Raw genomic sequence first — 13,148 nt, forward strand, 5'->3', positions numbered from 1 at the left:
TATAAGGAAGACTAAGGATTTTGATATATCACTTATGGATGAAGAAAAAGACTCGGAAGCCATAGCATTCTTATGACATTCATTATCTCTCCATGGTGTTGAGCAATCCTTTAATAAATAATTCAACATTAATCATTCTTCTTCTTGACACAATTTTATAATGATCTACCCTACTCTGCTAAGTGATGATTTTTTGTGTTCCTAATTCGTAGATGCCTTCACCTCATGTTATACTTAATTTTTTAGGTCTTCTATACTTTTTCTTTCTTTAATATTATTTACTTTAAAATTAAAAATATAATACTTAATTAAAAGGGACATAAATACAATTTTAATTATACTTATTTTTTTTATATCTATTTTATTACCAAAATAGATATGCCATTGAGTTATGTTAATTCTCTTTAGCTACTAAGCAAAAAAGAATAATTTAAACTTTGAATGTTTGAGTATGTGAATTTTACATAATACTTAAATAATGTTTCTCTCAAGTCTTACTTGGTTCTTTTTTATACCCATAGGTAATTCATCACTTTAGATAGGGTTCTTCATTTGCTAGAACATAGTCGTTGTAAGGGTAACCATCTAGAGGCAATTTGAATTGACCAATATGCTACTTATTAGTGATCATATCACAAAAGAGGTGGTCAAATTCTGAAGCTTTTCTTAATTTAGAGATATATATGATTTAATATATGATTTTTGTGTTTTATTTGAGTTAATAAGGCTATTTGTTGAACAATTTGAGATCATTCCCAAAAAAAAAAATGGCATAAGCACTTAAAGTTAAAGAGCATGTTGCAAGGTTATTGTATAAATTTATTTTATAGGAGTTGGTTTTTTTTCTTATTTTTAAGCATATCTAATATATATATCTCTCACTGAGGGGAACTAGTGATAAAATTAAAAAAAGGTGTGTTCACTAAGTATAGATTGTCCAAACTTTTTGGGACCTTAGCCTTTCTCTAGGAAATGATACCATTAGACTTTGACCAATCTTAAGAGACTTTATTTAGGGTGACTCCACTAGAAATAAATAATTGAGGGATGCATTCTTAACCTAAACAACAATAAGGGAAAACAATAGAAAGGAGGCAGTCGGGAGACATGGTCGTATCTAAGTGTAACAAGAAAAGAAAGGTCATTGTGGCACTTAGGCTCCGTTTGGGCAGCTTATCCGCTGCGGTGGCGTTTTGAAAATGCCGTCTCACCATTTGGAAACTATTTTTGAGCAGCTTATCTGAAAACACAGTTTTTTTTTACATTAAACGCGAAATGTGAGTCAAACCCTGCGGTCCGCGTTTCTAGATAAGCGAATTATCTGGATAAACACAAGCTGCCCCAAACTCACCCATCAAAAGTTAATTTTACTAGCATGAAACGAGGTCACTGAGAGGCTTAATGTGTGTTTGGGCAGTACGGTGATGGCGTGGTGCCGCACCATATTTTTTTTTATTTGACAAAATTGTGTTTTATCTGTGTTCTAAAAAAATTACAGTTAAAACTTGTGTTTTTTCACCAGACCTGACTACTTGTGGTGGCTGATAGAAAGTTGTGGTTTTACTTTAAAAAAAAAATTATAATAGTCACTACAGCTTTTTGAACAGTTGATTCTTTTTCAACAACATCACAGTTGTTTCTTCAAACAGCTGCATCTGCCCCAAACAGACTATTAGTCATAACCTAACTGATACTAAAGACAAGAATACAATTGTGGTTTTACTTAAAAAAAAAAATTGTAATAGTCACTACAACTTTTTGAACAGTTGTTTCTTCAAGCAGCTGCATCTGCCCCAAACAGACTATTAGTCATAACCTAACTGATACTAAAGGCAAGAATACAAGGAAATGAGGCCATTATAAATGTGAAGTGCATGTAAATCAAAATAGTCAAAATCGTTGAACCTAAAAGAGTATGTATGTGATATTATGGGGTTGATAAGGCTAGATAAAAGGGTTAAAAGTAAATGTAGAGAGAGAAAAAAAGAGGTGGAAGATAGATTCCATGGAGAGGAAGTTTTGAACATTCAACCAAATAATAATAATAATAATAATAATTAATTAATTAAAGAGACCTCACAAAAATAATAAAAATAATAGAAATAATACTATATAATAATAAAAATCATGAAGAAAGGTAAAAATAAAAATAATAATAAGTATTGATTAGACCAAATAATTTTAAGAAAATATCACTTTAGATCCAGCCTCTTATTATCTCCTAAATATCTAACATCTAATCCTCCATTTTATAATAGCACATTTAAAATAAGATTTTCTTAATTTTTGAAAATGTAAAATATATATTTTTGGATAAAATATTATATATTATGTATATATACAGTAATTAAGTGTTGTGTATGTAAACTTAAAAAAAAATAATAATTTTAGGGTTTGTTTTTGGTAGCTGCAGCTTATTAAAAAACATGTGTGAAGCTGCTAAAAAGTGATACGATGTTAAAAAGCTGCAGTGGCTATTAAATTTTTTTTTAAAAAAAAACTCATACCACAGCTATAAAGCTGACACCGCACCTAGCAAAAGGAGCAGGACCGGTGGGAAAACACAGATTTAACAGCAACTTTTTGAAAAAAAAAAACTATTAAAACGTAGTTTACCCAAACAGACAAAATTGCGATGCGATGTCGCCGCTCCGCCTCCCCAAACGAACACTAAGTTTTATAGTAGAAAGTATTTTACGTATAATGTTTAACTTGTTTATCTGAATCAAGCACGTCTGTCTCAGGCCTATCGACCAAAATTGTTGTATTCATTCCACCCAATAAGACGACCTACTCACTTGTGCGGGGGCAGCTATTGGAGATGACAATTATAACTTGTAAGAACACGTGTCAATCCATCATCTCTATTTTTTCATTTGGACATCAGAAATGAACGTCATACCGCACCGCCAAAAACAACATCACAGTCTTTTCATCAAGACAACGATGAAGACCGTCGTATATAATTTATTATTATATATAAGCTAAGTCAAAAAAGAACAAAAAAGTTTTTTCTTACAATCAAATCTCTATCTCCTTTTCTCTCTCTAAAATCGTATAATTAGAGAACCATTACAAACTCTCGTACATTCATCTCTCTCTTTCATAATATCTCTACGAAATAATGTCTTTATCGAATTGCATGCACTCATGAATAATACGAGACCCTACCTCACAAAAGCATTTAATATAAATAAATAAAATTTAAAATAATTAAAAAATTGGGACCTAAGATTCACTAGATCTCCACAAGCATCCCCCCACTTCCTTCTTTCAGCGTGGCCGTCTCCACCTTTTAGTACGCCCACTAATGGTGGCCCTTTCTTTTCATTTAAAAACTTTTGTCTTTTTAAAATTAATAATATTAAATAGAACTTTAAATAATGTAGGAAGATTTACATTCATACCACATAATTTATATGTATTTACATGTCTAACATTGCCTAAAATTTAATTTTTATTTATTTACCACTTTTAATATTAAAAAGGTGCATCATTTTTTGGGACTGTTTTTAAAAGTAGCTGGGGAAAAATATTACATCAAGACTCCTAACGTAGAGCTACGTTCGAATTGGACTATTCAGATGTGTTACGGGAATATTTCATCTGCGTTATTTGTAAAAAATGATGTATTATTCGAATATTATATGATGTTATTCGATTATTTTGCGATGTTATTAAAATATTTCATCGCGATATTTGATTTGGGGCTGAAGTGTTATTGAAATATTGACCCGTTTTATTTGATTTGAGGCTATGTTATATGATTTGAGACTATGTTATTCCAATAACATAGTGAAAATTGAAATATTGATTTGAGGCTATGTTATTCCAATAACATAGCGAAAATTGAAATAGCATGGGGAATATGTCGAATAACACAGACCCAAAATCAGGTAACGCGGCGGGGAAATATTTCAATAACAACGCAAATTAATCGAATAACACCATATAATACTAGAATAACACATAATTTTTTTAAATAACACAGATTGAATACTCTCGTAACAAAGCCGAATATTTCAATCCGAACATAGTTCTACGTTAAAAGTTTTGATGTAACATTTTTCCGGCAGCAAGAGTCCTTTTTTTATGTGACATGAAATTTGAATCTTATAAGTGTAAAAATTAAGTTTAGAGGTACGATGTGTAAATACAAAAGAATTGTATGGTATGAATGTAAATGCACCTTACTAAAAGTTTAGATTTTTCATGAACAAATTATGAGTATAAGATCTTGCATATGGAAGTTCGTGAATTATAATTATATATCTATGAAAGTTATGACACATGTAAATATATAAAAAATAAGGGCTATTTATGCAAATCTTAGAATATAATTTCATGCATTTAAAAAAAAAAATTGGTCCCAATATTCAATCCGACAAAAGCCACCGTCACGCAAGCTTCTTTCCAGCTTCGCCGACAAAATCAATGCGTTAGAATATAATTTCATGCTTTTAAAAAAAAAATTGGTCCCAATATTCAATCCCACAAAAGCCACCGTCACCCAAGCTTCTTTCCAGCTTCGCCGACAAAATCAATGCACCTTTCCTGTTCGACGAAATGCGTGAACCACTCAAATCACATCAACGTACCGATCATCACACTCATCAGTCTCATACCCTCCATCTTCCTCCACCTTCGATCCCTCCACCTCCAAAACCCTAATCCTGCAACCCTTTCTGATAACCTCTTTGTCCTCCGCTTCAAACCCAACGCAATCGCTCGCATTCAGCCTCTCCAGCTCCCGACAACCTTCCAGAACCGCCATCAGCTCCACCTTCGATAGAAACGATCGGCTCAGATTTAAAGATGTCAGCATCGGAAGATACGTGACGATCGCTGCTGCGTCCTCCTTCTTGATCGAAGAACAGGGGATCGTTAATTCTTTGAAATGTTTGCAGTTTCGGCTGATTGCGGACGCTAATTGAGAGAAATTTGAGGGCTTTGATTCGAACTGAAGGTGATTGAGGTTTTCCCATTTGGGAATCAGATTGGGGATCTGAGCTTCGTTCTCTGAAGTCAGTTTCGGCAGAGCCAATGTTCTCAATCTTGGGCATCTGCGTTCAGAAAAGGTGGATAAAAATGTGATTTTTGGATCATAGTACCTTCAAAATTAGGTTTTTTTATCATGTTTTCAGAGTTCATTATCATTATAATTATGATAATAATTCATAATTCAAGAAACAAATATTTTTTTCCAAATTTTGAGTTGAATCCATTACCAAACAGCCCCCAATAGATTAAATTAGAAGAAGTTGATTACAAAAACTCATCATTCTAACACAAAAGTGAAATTTAGCAGCTAATATAACTCACTCGTTGGATGCTAGAATCAGATCCTCCATCGATCCCAGTTCAGGAAGCCGGAGCTCGGCAGCCAGGCCGCCGCTCCGGCGAACGGCGAGCTTCATAAATCCGGCGAACGAGAATCGAGTAACGGAATTCTGATCTGTAAACCTCCTCGCAAATTTGCTCCATGGCATGAAATTGAGGGAGCGAAAGTTGAGGACTCTCCAGCAGAGGGGGTCGCGAGCGGCGGCGGACCACGAGCGGCAGACGAAGAGGACGGAAACGGCGAGATCGTCGAGTGCAAGCTTCGAGAAGACGGCGACGAGGCAGTCGGCCTCCATTTCCTCCCATTTTCTGCATCCGTCGGCCATGTAGGGGAAGAAGTGTGGTTGGGTTTTGGGGAGTGGAAGAAGGAGGCTGTTTGGGGCATTTGTACAAACAGATGGTGCACGTGATTTGGTGGGAAAGGGAATCAAATCGGTTAGTATTGGTTGCACCAACGTGATGACTCCCACTTTAGGGGTTTAGGTATATGTCACAAGCTTGTTATGACTCACTTCTTATGTTCATCTATAATAATGTATAAGGAAAATTTACACACAGACCCACGATTTCTATGTATTTATAAATCTAAGATTGGAAATCTATATTTATAACATTCAATTATTAAAAATTTATGCATAAAAAATATATATTTTATTTTTAAAATTTTATTGATGGTGATATTTTGATAAATATATAAACTATGCATGCTAGCAAATTCACTGTAGAGTAATGGAATATCATCTTAGCGTTACACGAGAATTCAACACACATTCAGGTGAAAGAAAATAATCAGTAACGACATCATAAATTTTTACCTGTAAAAAACAGTGAAAGGGAAAAAACCAAGAGATCTAGTCTAGTTATAAAATTCACTATATGTTGACGATTACAGAGACCTTTTGTCCAACAAAAGGGAAGGAGTTATTAGATTTTCTAAGTTATACATCGACTAACGACTTCCGGTTAGTGGTGGTCGACAGTGATTGGTGAGAATCAATAACAGTCAGCGGCAGTCGACGGACAATCAACGACAGTCGACGCCGGTCAATGGCGGTGACGACGGCGGTAGTGCTTGACAGCAGGCGGTGGTTGTTGACGGCAGTCGACAGGGGTCGACGACAATCGTCGGGTGTCAACGATAGCCGACAATGGTTGACGACAATGGGAGAATATCGACGACAATCGGTTGTGGTCTACGATGGACGACGACGTTCAATGGCGACCAGCAATGGTCGAAGTGGCCACCGGAGTTCGACGATGACAAAGATGGTGTGAGACATCAGCTCCTTCTCAAAATTTCTTGTTCTCTCTCAAGCTTCAAATTCTCATTCTCTTTTCATGAGAGGAGATGAGCTCTATTTATAGTGTTTTTGGTGCAATTAATGCAAAATATATGAATCATTTTGATCAGACGATCTTAAAAACTTTGTTGAGAAATTAGGGCGAAGAAAAACAGAAATCGACACAAATCCAGAAGAACACAGAGTTTTAACGCGGTTCGACAAATAAGCATATGTCCTCGAAAGAGCAGAGCAGCGAATTCACTATTTCAGAGGAGTCCAGTTACATACTCATAGGGTTACACATCATATATATAGATAAAAAACTCACAGATAAAATTATCAACTCACCCTCTCTCCCCCCAACCCACTAAATTCTAAGAGACACTCATCTTCGTTCCAAGAGACACGCCTTTTTAATTCCAAGAGACTTTAAATTTTGGTATACGAGCCATACCTAACAAATCTCCACATTGGCGAATATCCAACCTCTTACGAGAAATACACATACATAACAAACTTCATTCGATCAAACAACATTTGATGGGCCTTTGAGTGTTTTAATGATGTCATAATTGGGTGATTTTGAGCTCGTTGGATTCGTCCTGTCGAGACGCTCAATTCAACTATGAACTCGTCGGATTTGAGATATGACTTACCTTTTCAGCGTGTTTAGAAATTTTCCAATAGTGGTTTAATAACTTGGTTTAAGCTGAAATTGGAGTTATGGATCAAAAAACTGCATTGAGATTCATGTCAGATGATGGAGATTTGAGGGGATATAATAATAACTATATAAAAGTATGTGTCATATACTTATAAATGTAAATGCCCAAATATATAGAAGTATCATTAGCATCGATTAATTGAAAACAAAATACAACATATTTCATTATGATTTAGACAATAAAATATTATAAAACAATGTATAATTTAAATATTTATTATATAAAAATGTGAAATGTTTGTGGTATATATGTGAATATCTCTATTGTTCTTTTTTATTATTATTTTTTTTATTTTTTTTTATTTTTATTTTATTTTATGGTTAGAGATGGCCCCGTACAATTTAAAATATTATATTTGCAAAGAAAACATATTGGCTATAGACGTGGGAAGTTATCGACGGGTTTCCAATATGTGTTATGTGTTACAATCATATTTGAGATATGACGTTAGCAACCACGGGTCATCGATGGCGGTTAGTAGAGGCGGCCAACAGACCTCGACGATGGTCAGTTGCTTTGGAGGCCCAGTGTTATCATCAATCTCCAATACAATATACTACAGCCGTATTTGAGATACGATTTTTGCAAAGAAGGGTCATTGACGACGGGCCAGCGTTGGTCGACGGCGGGAGATAGGCGATGGTGGTGGTTGTGGAGACAGGAAGTTATCGCCGTATTTTCAATCTAGAACATGCTCTTGAATTCATTCTCTTCTCCCCTTATCCCATATTGTTATTCCTTAATCATAATAGATTTTTGAATGATTTAAATGCATTAATGATCTCATAATTGAGTTAGCTTAGGCTCGCTAAAATCCTCTAATCTTCTAACTTAATATATTAATTATGATAAATTAGTCGTAAATAATCTGATTAGAAAAAGTGATTATAAGTTTTATATAATTTGAGATAAATTTTAAAATCTGTAAATTTCGAACTTTCTAAAATTGGTGAGATTTTTAAGCGACGTGGCTTTTCTCTAACTAAAGTTAATTAGGCGCGACAAAGATGAACTGCTCAACTGCTGTCAAATGTTCCAAATAAATCATATTTATACATACATATATATATATATATATATATATATATGCATAAAATTATAATGAATTTAAGATTTATTTTCTGATTTTTTTAATATATTTTGAAATTTGTTGACTTCGGGCGAATTTCAAAGGTATTGTTTTGTATAAATTGTCGTGCAGTGCCGCTTCTGCTCACCAACCATCGTCGTCTGCCCCACACTCACGGCCATTGCAGTCTCAATCGCCGCCAACCGTGCAACCACCCTTTGCTAATGTTAGGCTATGAGCTCAACGGTTTTGTGACATTTACAATTTAGTTAATTTTAAGGCATTAATGTGAAAATGTTATTAGTTACGAGTCAGTAAATGACTTACATTTTAGAGAAAATATTATGTCCAATAAATCAGACGTTTAGTTGATGGCGTGGATCGTAACACTCTGTCAGATATAGGGCGTGGTGCGATTCAAACCTCTGGTGAGTCATGAGTTAATGATAAGGGATTAAAAGCATATTAAAGCTCATGGGATCTTTAAGGGTCTGGGTGTAGTATACAAGTGCTTTAGTTATGTCATTATAACGGCTGAGAATTTTGTTTCTATTTTTTTCATGATGGGGTTGTTTATGCAAATATTAAACAAATTATGTTTGTGAACTAAGTCAAAATGATGATTTAGAGAATAATATTGATAAATTTGTGTGTCAAACACAAGAGATGCATTCTCAGACACTCTAATCTTAAATATCTATGTAAACTTATAAAAATATGTCGACACAAATTTCAAGACAAATAAACGACTCAAAAGGTCAATACTGACGATTGGGCATAGTTGTTGACAACAGTCTTGAATTGGATGCTAGCAAGGGAGACGTATTGTCTGAACGATCGACAGTACGTGCCAGTAGATGTTTCTCAGGATGAAGTTCAGTCCTCAAGACAATCGACAGGAGGCTCTCTTTAGAATTAGATATCGATCGAGTTAAGGTTTACTAGACAATTAAAACCTCTCATCGATCGAATTAGTCACCGATCTTATTATATAAGAATAATTTTGTAGTTACCAAAGAGTATCTGAAAAATTAATAATCATGATACTAATATGTACTTTTGTAATGCTATGACATATGTCTATAAATCGGGATTCATTTCATGAATAAAAAACACTCTCTTTTACAGTCCCCACTGCTCTCTCGTTCTTTTTCTTTCTTTCACGCATTACTTCCTAGTAGGAAGTTCTATTCATTGGGTGTGTTTTTCGGACACTTTTAGATTCAACATCCGTTAAGAGCGATAAGCATAAAAACATGTCGTCAAGAAGAAGAGGAGCTCGTCAACAATAAGCATGAGAGTCCAATTAAGAGAAAGTAGGAATGCATGAGTTTATGAAAGAATACATTAAACAAAGTCTGCAAATACGACAATGATTATTTTATAATTCATATTGGACTCCTTTATAATTCAAACTTTATATTTTATCCATCTTCACATCCACCAATGTCAGTATTCGGTAATCACTAAACAGCGTGGGACCCATAACATGTATGGCGGGTGTAGAACGGGGTGTGAATATTATGCCTGACAGAAGCCAAGGGAAAAGACAAGAAGGGAGCTTCCTCCGCCTCTCCGCCTCTCCGCCTCTCCGCCTCTCCGCCTCTCCGCCGTCCATTCCTTTTTTTCCGGAGGAATATCGACGGCCACCGGCCTCTAAAGGCCCTCTTCCCCGCCTGGCCTCTAAAGGCCGTCTGCCCAGCCTCACAGCAGCCGCCGGCGAATTTCGAAGCTCAGGTGAAGTAAGAAAAAGGTAATGAGTCCCTATTCTTCTTCGTTCTCGGTGTAGCTGTTATTGAGATTGGTGTCAGCTGAAATAGAAATTAGGGTTTTTATTTTCCTGTTGTTTTCAGGTTATTATAGATGCGATGTCTGTTCTTCCGATGAATTCTTTGTATGATTGCTCGATCTTAGTGGCTTTATATCTCTATGACATTTTTATCTCATAACATTAAACCTAACTTAATTATTCTGGGATGTTTCTAAATAAAATGCATCATTGAATTGTCTACTTAAAATAGTGTTTTTTTTTCCTTTTTTTTTGCTCAGAGATCACTTGGTATTTGGCGAGAGAACAAAATGCATGATCATAAGAGGTCTGGGGAGAATATTTTGGACAACATAATAGAAACCATTGCTGATGCTGTGCCAAAGCAGAAGTCTGGCGGATTCTTCAATGAGGGCTCTTCGGTCTCCGATAAGTTAAATAGCAAGCTAAACAAGCAATTTGGGCGCCAGAAGTCCGTTCATCATATTTTGGGTGGCGGAAAATGTATTGTTTGTGAAAGCTTTCTGTTCTTCTTTATGAAAGAAGTCTGACCTTCCTATTCAATTTGGAGTGTAAAAGAGATGTTTTTGGTGTTCGATATATTTTATTTTAGGGACGTTTACATACATACCAACCAATTACCACAAATTTGTGTATTTAACACCAAAAATGTTGCTTTTTGCATTTATAACACCCAAATCCTTCTTATCACATAAAAAATGACACTATTCTAACTTTTAAAGAGTGAAATACACCTTTTTCATTCATAGCTACGGTCTGGTATGTATGTAATAATTGGAGTTTAGGTAGGAATTGAGTGGTTCATATATGTAAATCTTCCTTTATTTTAAATTTGTTGTGTGCTGTTTGCAGCTGCTGATTTGTTTTTGTGGAGAGATAAGAAGATATCTTCTAGCGTCTTGGTTGGCGCAACACTTGTATGGGTTTTCTTTGAATGGCTTGATTACCATTTTCTCACTATTATATGCTTCGCTCTTGTTATTGGAATGGTTGTTCAGTTTGTTTGGTCTAATGCATCCGGCATAATTAATCGGTGAGTTTGTTTAATTTGAATGTAGACTTTGACCTGTTTGTTTGAGATCAATTTTGTTTTTTTTTCTTTTGTTTTTAAAAAAAACAATCTTACTTTAATCAAATAGCCAAACATATTTAGTTTCAAATCAAAACATAAACAAAACAAAATAAAAACAAAAGGTCGAAAATAAAAATTCAAAGGTGATCCGAAACGACCCCTAAGAGTTTCTAATTTCTTATATTTGCAGGTCTGCATCCGAAGTTCCTCGGCTTGTCTTGCCAAATGAGTATTTTGTGAATGCTGCTGTTTCTGTAGGTGCACAAGTCAACATGTTCTTAGCATTCATTCAGGATGTTGCATGCGGAAGAGACATAAAGATGTTTGCAATGGCATGTGATTTTTATCAACTTTATTTTTATTATATGTTATTATATATATAAACATTTCTTTTGAATAATTTTTTATTTTCAGCTTCAATATTGAGTGGAATTCTATAATTGGCTTTTAGTTTTGAGTTAAAGATGTAATTGGTAGAAACACAAAGCTTTAATTGCTAAGGGATGTAACACAAATATTACTAAAGGATGTTTTATTTTTTTCTTTTTTATATGGGTGAAGCTAAGAACCTTATTTATAACTATGAAAACTGAAAGCAAACAATTTATGCTTCACTTTCAAGTGACATTTACAAACATACCGCGTAATTCTTATGTATTGACATATCTAACACTTAAATTTTACTTTATACATTTATACCAACCAAATCTTTCATATCACAACAAAAATACCACTACTTTTAACTTTAAAAACTGAAGTTTAGGTGTTAGATATCTAAATACATAGGAATTAAGTGTTTTGTATGTAAATCTTCCTACTTTCAAATGAATACATGAACAAGAACATGCCGACAGACAGACACGTTATGTTTTATGACATCTCTTTATAGATTAAATTGCCTGTTCTGTAGTATTATTCTGACAGTTATGAAGTCAGTGGAGAGAATTCTTTAACTGAATTCGTGTTTAGAGTAAGTTTTTGTATTTCTACTCCACTTTCAAAAAATTATGATGCAAATGATACTTTGAAATTACCTATATTTATGCTTTTGTTCTATAGAAGACCAAAATTTCAACATTCAGTTTGAAGATATCCTGCTTTGTTTTCTTTGGCTTTCTAAAATAGACTTCCCTCTTGTAAAATTTCTCAGAGTCTTAATCGGACCCCTCGGTTATGCCATACTCGATATGATGCATTTTGTATTTTGTTAATTTTCAGACATGAACAACTTAAGTTAATGTGCAGGTTGTCCTTGGCTTGTGGGCAGCTGCTGTCATTGGAAGCTGGTGCAACTTTCTTACCGTCCTTTACATTGGTGAGTAAGCTTGTGTTGTCTGCACCCACATATTGAACTTTTGTAACTTCCTGTTTGGCTTGCTCTGTTAATCTTAAGCTCACATTCCACAAGAAAAATTTAAAAATAGGCTGTGAAAGTTGAACTTATTTACTTAATCTTTAATATTATTTTGATGCTCGTATAGTTTCATAGTCACTCTTAAGTCTATCTTTTGTGGATAATCTTTTAATTGATGAAAAATCAAAATGCTCCATTGCTTGTTTTAAACTATGATAAAGCATATGATAATATTTACTATAAAATTTTCAAGGAGAAGTGTTTTGAATTAGCCATCCATTTTAAAATTTATTACATTATTTTTTTACTTCATGTTTTTTGTTTTAACTTCAAAGGATTGTTCGCTAACAAAATTATAAAGAGTCGTCTTAGATTGTTTGGTCGCATTAAATCTCGACCATCTGATAGCCCTGTTAGAAGTGTAGATACTTTTAGATTTGGCTTATGTTAAGAAAGATAAAGATAGACCTAAAAAGATTTGGGCATGTTGTATAAAAAAAGATCTTAATTTATTAG

The 13,148-nt window shown here is 34.2% G+C and overlaps 2 protein-coding genes across 2 annotated transcripts; one reads left to right on the forward strand and one right to left on the reverse strand.

Moving 5' to 3' along the window:
• Positions 1–4,444: 4,444 nt before the first annotated feature.
• LOC110023865 (F-box/LRR-repeat protein At3g48880-like) lies at positions 4,445–5,864 on the reverse strand. The gene is made up of 2 exons (XM_020723492.1): positions 5,323–5,864; positions 4,445–5,063 (listed from the first exon to the last, which is right to left on the reverse strand). Exons 1-2 carry the CDS (start codon positions 5,664–5,666, stop codon positions 4,580–4,582), a joined length of 828 nt encoding a protein of 275 aa, XP_020579151.1. The 5' UTR covers positions 5,667–5,864; the 3' UTR covers positions 4,445–4,579.
• A 4,242-nt stretch (positions 5,865–10,106) lies between these two features.
• LOC110023877 (reticulon-like protein B8) lies at positions 10,107–12,612 on the forward strand. Its single transcript, XM_020723506.1, has 5 exons — positions 10,107–10,168; positions 10,466–10,689; positions 11,059–11,239; positions 11,469–11,610; positions 12,524–12,612. The coding sequence occupies exons 2-5, from the start codon at positions 10,497–10,499 to the stop codon at positions 12,599–12,601; spliced, it is 594 nt and encodes a 197-aa protein (XP_020579165.1). The 5' UTR covers positions 10,107–10,168; positions 10,466–10,496; the 3' UTR covers positions 12,602–12,612.
• The last annotated feature ends 536 nt before the right edge of the window (positions 12,613–13,148 follow it).

This window comes from Phalaenopsis equestris, unplaced genomic scaffold (genome assembly GCF_001263595.1).
Source record: "Phalaenopsis equestris unplaced genomic scaffold, ASM126359v1 Scaffold000233, whole genome shotgun sequence".
Lineage (NCBI taxonomy): Eukaryota > Viridiplantae > Streptophyta > Magnoliopsida > Asparagales > Orchidaceae > Phalaenopsis > Phalaenopsis equestris.